General features: G+C 28.0%; 1 protein-coding gene across 1 annotated transcript; it reads right to left on the minus strand.

The window, feature by feature from the left end:
• Nucleotides 1–781: 781 nt before the first annotated feature.
• LOC119673164 lies at nt 782–6545 on the minus strand. Its single transcript, XM_038084402.1, has 5 exons — nt 6405–6545; nt 5915–6056; nt 5663–5861; nt 5422–5587; nt 782–1317 (listed from the first exon to the last, which is right to left on the minus strand). Exons 3-5 carry the CDS (start codon nt 5738–5740, stop codon nt 1208–1210), a joined length of 354 nt encoding a protein of 117 aa, XP_037940330.1. The 5' UTR covers nt 5741–5861; nt 5915–6056; nt 6405–6545; the 3' UTR covers nt 782–1207.
• Between the last annotated feature and the right edge of the window lie 2602 nt (nt 6546–9147).

Raw genomic sequence — 9147 nt, forward strand, 5'->3', positions numbered from 1 at the left:
GTTACAGAAGAAGGTGACCTTCTTTTAGAAGCAGGTCGTAAGGCAGAAAATGATCAGCCTCATATTTTTCGTGCACAAGAATCGCTCATGACAATTAGTTTACGTTATCATACTTACTACGTGCTTCAATGGTAAAGTGCATTTTGATTCGTAAACGAAGTTTTACAAATGTCAATTTCGCATTGCATATGTGACACCTTTTGCACTTTACCAAGTCATGGAAATTCTGAAAGAAAGTCGTCATGATGACCACCTAAAATGTAAGTATAATGTAAGGGAAGATAGCAGCATGACGGTCCCTACTGGGACGTCCTGCTCAACTTCTTTACAAAAATTTTTCACATGGATTTGTGTACTTAGTAAATTCACAATTAACAAAACAAAACATTTTGTATTTACCAAAAAGAATTTCTTACAATTTTAGTTAAAATCCATCATAGAAATGAAATTATTATTTAACATATTAGATCTAAAAAATAAAAAAGAAATTAAAATTCTCATTATTTAAGTTTTTGAGTAATCATAGAGACCATTCTTTATTTTGCATCTAAATAAAATATTGAAGTACATACATAAACCAGCAATTAAAACAGATCACATTCTAAGAGGGTTTAGTGATTTTATTTTTAGTGTTATTATTTTTCACTTATAAAGTACTTGAATATACCTTTTATAACCAATACTGCTCCTTCGCTTTTTTGTTCCATTTATATATCTTGGATTATACATCATATAATTGTATAATTTCTATTGTACAATCTAAATAAATTTAGCAATTTGTATATTATATATTTTTTTATTTTATATTAAAGCACATTTCGGTATAAAAACATATTTAAGACTAAAAAGTATTACATAAATTTAAAAATAAATTTTACATTTATAAAAATTGATCACAGCAAAATGTTGCTGCATTCATTTGTTGCGCTATTTTATTGGATCTTATAATTGTAAAATTAAATAATTATAAACATTACAACAATAATAATATAAGTATATATAATATTTGTATTAACATAACTAACAGAATATTATATTCAAATTATATATGATTATAATCGTATGGTTGAGCGACATTTTACCAAAAAATCAAGACTTTGTTTTCTTGCAATAAAAACTAACATAGTACATGCCGTTATGTTGCCTTTGACTTAAATATTTTAGTAGTTATTTTGTAGTTTATTCAGTTTAAGTAAAATGTTGAAATTTAATAATTATAAGGGCCGTACTGAGACCCATGATAATATGGTCCGGGATATATCTGATGCTGGGCATAGTTAGCATATGGTGGATAAGGAGGCTGTTTTTGCGAGTAAACTGAAAGTATAACCGATAATAATGCATATATTTTAAAATTCTATTTAAAATTTTTTTGTACATTTATTAACACATATTAATCACTTTCTATAATTTGGTAGTAAATATATAACAAGTGTAATGATATTAAAATCAAAAAGTTTTGATATTTAGTAAGTCAAGTGTTAAAGTAATGAATATAAACTTAGTAGAGTAATAATGTACGAAAAAATCTGGGAGTCTATTTCTCAACTGTGCAAGCTAAAGTGTACACAAAAGATTGCTAACATTTTGTATCTGCTATTCCTCAAAAGTGAGTTTTTTATAAAAAAATTTTTTTTTTCATCGTAAATTTAGCAGAGTTTTTAAAAAAACAGGAAGTTTTGTGCAAGATTATATATAATTTTTTATATTTTTATTTTTTATTAAGTTTTTAATAAAATGAAAAAAGGTGAAAAAAAGTATAGAAGCAAGAGAGGAGCAAAAGAATGTACTCGAAATTTTATGTTATAAGAACTGTGAAAAACTATAAAAATTTTTTTTTAATATTATTATTTAATATTATTTTTTAATATAAAAATTATTATAAAATTGAAAATTAATTAATTTAATGAGTGCCATTTTGTTTACTTTTTTATTTTTAATAACTGAATTGATTGAGCGAAAATTCTAATTTCTTCACTGATAACTGTCAAAAATACATTCAGCACGTCTTTATTTTACATACAACACAAAAAAGTCACTAGCACTTGAGGAATAGCATTTTATAAGAAAGTGACAACTGCGACGAGAAATGAGTTTTTCTGCAACTTTTTCACAGTTGACAAATCGAGTCGCAATCCGCAATCTCTCAAGTCAATCGAGAGCAGTTGAGTTTGTGGGATCATATTCACCTATGCACAATTGTGCAACGAAAACACAAAATAATAATAACATACATATTTATATATGTATAAATATAAATATTATCAAATTTTTATATTTTATATTATATTTCAATAATATATATAATATATAATATATGTTCATTAATATAATTTCCTCAGAAAGAATTGTAAATAGTAATTTAGTTCTCTAAAATGTAATAAAATAAATTACAGTAAGTAAAGCAAAAAAATATAACATTGCACACATAGAAATTTTTGCAATAAATATCAAAAACAACAACAAATTTTATTATCCACATATAAATATGTGCTTATTTGTGTGATCCACTTTTATTTCCATTTTGTACTTTCCTTTCAATTTTCGCCCCCGAAGTTTTCGAAAACTTGCACTACGAATAATAATGGCAGATTCGGATATTCGAAGACTTCGGACTCAGAAAAAATCTTTTGTTTTTCAACTTCGGAGACTTCGTTTGATATCCGATTAATCGGATTCTTCGAAAACTTCGTACATCGAACATGAATGCATTGTTTTTAAATTGAGCTTAAAGTCTAAAAACCCGATTTAAATAAAAAATTTTAATTATTGTTATTAATTGTCAGCACATGTAGACAAAATGGGTTCCTATGCAATACTTTTAATATCGTATATTGTATATATAAAACATACCGTTAAACTATAATAATTCATAAAATTTATTTAATTATTATAATTAATAATTTAAAATTTTTTAACTGTATATGTTATTTAGAAAAAATTGTGCGACAAAAAATGCATGCGGGTCTATATACGCTAAGCGAGACATTTCCAGTTTTTCTAGTGTTGTCATAAAAATAATGCTTATTTTATGTTCTTTTGAGATATGCTTACAAAAGACAAGGCCTAGAAATGTTTGTTTATTTACGCAATAACAACACACATTAAAAATATTTTCAAAATTTGTTTGGTAAAATACCAAACATAGTGCACTTTTGTTAAAAAAACACTACATGAACAGTACATTAACTAAAGCCTGAAACAAATCAAAAATTTTTTACTCTTTGTGTTCATAAACACAAACTTTAAAATTATAATAGACGTTTTCGGTGGCTCGCAAGTATGACAAAATCCAGCAAGTTACTGCCCTATACTGGCAGAAATGTACGCAAAATAAAACTACTTTCTCTATCTAGGCCAGTAGTTGTATACTCGCTACACAACTCGACTTGTAAAGAAAAAAGTGTTTCCAACGCAATAAGCGAACTATTATGAACATTGGAAATTCCAACAAAATTAAAAGCAATAGAAAACGGTTATATAAAACTTGAATCAACTATTTAATTACTTATCGGGATCCAGCGATCGCGAACGACCACGTCGAGTTGTAAAACGTACGCAAGAATATTATACATAAATATACAAAGAATTTACATATTGTAACGAATTTGGTTTGAGAAATGTCAAATCGAAGCAACACGGAAAAACTGACAGGAATAACGAAAACTAATGTTAGGGTATTCTTTCAGAAATAGAAGTTTGGCTAGTTAGGCCTCTGTTATGCAGAAGGTCTCGGGCACGGCATGAGTACAATTGTTGTTGTTTTCAATGCAAACTTCAAATTTGACAATGAAAGAAAAAACAATATGGCCGTTCAAACTCCGGGATGAGAGCCGGCGTATTTGTGCCCCGGCACTAAGGCAAAACAGTGTTGTTTAGTAATAAATTTCAAAATTTGCGCCTTTTTGGAGCAAATTACTACAATTCTAATACATTTTGGAGAAAAAATGGCAGTAAGCAACACAGCCTTTTTTTATAAATCGCTAATAATATAATTATTACACTTCCCGATTTTAAAGAAAGGAGTAAGTACTGTTAACAATTATTATAAGATTATATAATAAAAAATTAACATTATTACGTCCTCTATTAGTTTTTTCTTGCTAGTTATTTTTGGTGGCAAATTGAAAGTAAGCATATTTATTTCCTTTTAAATTTAGGCACAACCAAAAAGTAGTAAAAATACAAAATTGGCAATACTGATGTGACACTCTGCATAACATCCATTTTTGGGAAAGCCCGAAAGAGCGAATTTTGCCGTGCCCGAGACATTCTGCGTAAGATGACCCTTAGTTGGCAGTTTGAGTTCGTAGATTTAAGTTCGAGCTATAGTTTCGGTTATTTTGTACGAGATAACAGCGTGGATACACAATAAAGTAGGCGGACTTGTTAACAAATAAACTGAAGAGTTTATTTTTGGCATTTGTGGAATTCTTGATAATCCAGTGAGACGAACGGGAGAATCAGGAACGAATTAAAAAAAGGGCAAATTCGTAACAATATTATACACAAATATATAAAGAATATATATACATATATTACAATGACGACTGCTCTAAGGAGCAGTCGTAACTTGCAAATTATCACATTATATATATAAATTTATTAAATATCTTTGCATCCAGAATTAATATTATTAATTACATTTTCATATATATATATTTAAAGATTAAAGTTTTAGCAAAATCAATTAAATATTATTGTCTATGAAAACTCATTTAATTAGTAGCTAACTATAGTCGTTAGTTGTGCTCATAAGTTTGCAGCTCACATCGCAAAACATTTCTATCATATTTCGTCTTTCCCCTTTACGCATTTGCATTCATAAATTTCTGTCATAAGAGTGCACAAAAGTAGAATGAACAAAATAATGTGCGTGTGCTCTAGCTTGAAATATGAGAAATAGAGATTGGGAATTGTATGAGAGTAATTTTCTGTTCTATTCGAATATCAACTGCATGTATAACAATTCAACATGTTGACTTGCCGAAGCGGTTAGATGTGCGGCTAAAGTTTACAGCTCACATCACCATACATTTCTTTCAAATTTCGTCTCTCCCCTTTCAGCTGTTGCTTCAGCGAATAATAACCGCTTTGTGTGCGGAGTACCAGGTAGCACATTTATGCGTTGCAAGTGTGTTCGATTATGTTTGATCACTGCATAAACATGTATGTTTCCAAGTACAAACTCTTTTGTTTGAAAAAAGTTGGTTTGATATTATAAGATATACATATGTATGTGAAAAGTTGTATTTATTCTATATTGATATAATATTAAACTTATATATAAATTATTAATTTAATTTGTTTAATATGTTATTTTGTTAATGAATTATTAAATGTTATATTGTGAATATATTATTGCCTAATCTTATATATTTTAATATATATTACACTAAAACGCTAATTATTTAATATTACCTGGCATCAAGTACTGTAAGTTTAATTGCTCTTCTTTTTCACGTTCATTTCGTAGGCATACAGCAGCTCCAGAAAGTAAAATAGCAGCGAGAAGACATGTTGCTATTCCAGCCCATGCCACTGCATAAGACCAATCGTACACAATTTTGGTATTATCTTTTAAAACCTAACCGATTACAATAGAAAATAGTTAAATGAATATCAACTTTACATATAAATCCAGTCTCTCAATTTATTTTACCGTATTCCATTGTTGAAAAAAATCTTCGCCGACAACCTTTTCTCTTTCAAAAAATTCCACAGTATGCCATAAGCCCATTGCACCAGCCGCAAGTAGACAAGATGCTAATAGCAATATTGACGTTGCTGTAATTGCTCCAGATGACCTTTTCCAGCATCCAGAAAGTCCCGTCCAAAATGCACAAAATAAGGTTAAGAAACTAATAAAACAATTAAAATTAGCCTATGAACTAAATTTTTTTTCAAATGTAACCTTATAATATATAGAGCAACACAAGATCTAGCTAGATGTAACCTTGATGTAGCATCTTCATTCGAAAGTTTATCGTCATCCAGTACAGGAAAATAATCAATATTTGAGCAGTGTGTTTCAATTGGTGATAAATATGTAGGTACTAAAATTTTTTAAATGTTTTGAATCAATTGAAGTAATGGTATTTCAGAAGTGATTCGTTGCTCAAAGAAATGAAAAATATTCTACGCGTGGTAACCCATATTTGATATTTAGCAAGAAACAGGGAATCAAAAAATCACGCAATCGAACATCTTTAGTCAGACAGTATTTAATATATCTCGACGCTGATTCTGGAACAATGTGTACTAATTTTTAATTCATTAAATATCCTTTAATTGAATACCTAATGTTGTTATAGTAGATCCGCAAGCATAGAATTTTTTTCGTTTCTTCAACAACCAATATAAAAAATATCACGAGTATATATAAATTTTATGTGTATTAATACCTGTACTAACTGGTGGTCTCTCTTTTGGAAAACAGATCCGAAATAATCCTCGAGTGCGAGTGTAGTAAAAATATTTATTCGTTACATCAGCAAGAAGAATATCAGCCTCTGAATGTTTAGCAGCAAACGACTATAACAAGAATTCAGTTAAAAGTTTTTTCAAAAAGTAATACATAAATAAAAGCATGTCAAAGAAACTTATACCAAAAAATGCTGGTTCTTAAAAACATCTTTATTTTAAACTCCAGTTATGAAAACAATTATATACCAATTTCAATCACTTGAATTTCATGTCTATTAGTCTGGTGATCAAGGTTTATAGGCTTTTTTGTGTTAATTCCATTTTTTTTTCAAGTGCGCAGTCATACGTGAATTTTTCATGCATTCTATTTTTTATTTAATTAAATAAGTTTTGTTTGCAAGGAACAAAATGTCAGTATTTTCAGAATTATTTTTCGAATCAATTAAATTAATTTACTACAAATTAAGATTCAGTAAAGTTTTTACTTTAATACATTGTAGGTTTATAGCATTGTCAGACGGGAGCTAAATTATCATTAAGGGGCTAAATTATAATTTATTTGCTCCTTTAGCAGTTTTAAATGATCATTTATGGTCTTTAAATGACCGAATTTAACCCAATTTATTCATCATTTAGGTTTTTAGAAATGGTAATGCTGCATATGCAAGCGAAATAAAATAAAAAATGGAACAAATTTCAAGCTATTTGGTTGTCAAAATGTAAACAAAACATATTTGGAAACATTGGTAAATACAAATACTCGATATATTTTTATATATTTTATATTTTTTTTATATATTTTATATTTAATTAAAGCAAGTTTCTTTAATTTTTCTTGCTTATCCATTTTGAATTTAAAATTTTTTCTTTTGCTTTTTCAATAACAAAAAACATATGATACAGCAACTTCTTAATGATAATTTATACCGTCTGTCAGGGTATTTTTAAAATGATCATTTAAGGCTGCTTAATGACAATTTAGTGCGCTCGTCTGTCAATACAACTTGGTTGTATTATCAAAACAACCAAAATGGGCATTTTAATGCTTGTTAAAATATTTAAACAATTGCATATAACATTTGCGATTATAAAAAATCTTCGTATCGCTTTCCCTCTAAAAACAACTCAGATATTTATATTTGTGATGGTTGATGTGTTTTAATAAAAAATTGTAAATCCACGTCTCAAAAAAATTAACTGTCTTGATTGTTTGCCTGAATATTTGAAAAGAGAAATAAACAACATTCAGACTATTGTATCATAAAACCTAGTAACGCGTTGGTGGGACTCAATCTGGTTGAATGAAAATGTAGGAAAACGAATGGAAAGTACAAAAATTGTGGTTCTATTTTTTGTGTAGATAAAACTGTGCAGTGAATCCATAATTGCCATAACTGATGAAATACATTTGGCTTAAGGAATTGAATTAAATAATGCGGTTTACAAATTGAATTCTTACTATTTCTTTCCCTTTCGGATGATTTATAGTTATAAATAATATTAGATAAAAATTATTAATATTAAATATTAGATAGATGAAAATAGACAGATATTTGTTGAAATTTCTGCTACCAGTTGTAGTGGTGAGAATTTGTTAGGTACACAATAAGAAACATAGAAATAATACCACAACATGTAGAGAAAATATAGTACTACTGCAACCCATGAAAAATACCAAACATTCATCCTATTTCAGCAATATACAAATAAAAAAAGCATTGAAATTGCCACGCTCAACACCTATGTTCAAATTATAATGTGTTGAGTAAAAATAAATAAATTTATTCGTTAAGTAAGCCATTACAAAAATCAACTTTCTTTTAGTCTAAATTTCCTCTTAATATAAAATCTTTAGGAATAATAAAAAATTTTATTTTTATAAATCCTACTATCTTAAATAGTTTTTTGTTTCGTCTATTGGCAATAATTTGGCTGCGCTACCATGTACTCGATTGTGCTGAGTCTATGGGGTTATTTAGACCTAAATGCGTTATTAATTAATTAAATAATTTGTTTTCAACACTGACACTGTTTTCCTATAAAATTTTTAAAACTATATTTCAATATAATATGTCTCCTGAAAAAAATATAAAATCAATGTTCCCTAGCGCATGGAACTTCACCTAAATCATCCTTATTGGAAAAAAAAATCGAGTGTAAACTCTTGTACTATCATTAAATAAGCATTACTTTCTCATACAACTGCTTATTGAAATTTCTTTAGAATATTTGAGGTAGCTATGAGTAATCACATATTCATGTATTCTTGTTTAATTCATTCAGTTTAAATCTTGTAACGACCTTTTCCGGCCCTATCTACAGCTGGGGTATACTCAGCGAGTATACCAGGGTTCGTTATAAAAAAATATTTATTTAACTATGTAATTTACATTCGTTTAGTTTGTGGGCCTATATTTTAGCGCAAAATTTGGGTCTTACAATCTTCATATTTCAATCGAAAGACGCGAAAGGCGATCACACCGCAACTATTTTATTGTTTTGTTTTTTTTTAATAGGAAAAAGTTAATTTTATATTTCAATGTATGAATAATCAAGCTATTGATCATAAATAAAATAAAATTATCAAAAATGGTGCCCGATTTTAAACGCTAAAGTAAATGTGGTGTTGCCACAGTATAAGTTTCAAGTGTTTTTAAAAAACTTGAATAAAAATAAATTTTATTTAATTATAAATATAAAATTTTAAATAATTAAATGAAC

Source organism: Teleopsis dalmanni, chromosome 1 (assembly GCF_002237135.1).
Source record: "Teleopsis dalmanni isolate 2A chromosome 1, ASM223713v2, whole genome shotgun sequence".
NCBI lineage: Eukaryota > Metazoa > Arthropoda > Insecta > Diptera > Diopsidae > Teleopsis > Teleopsis dalmanni.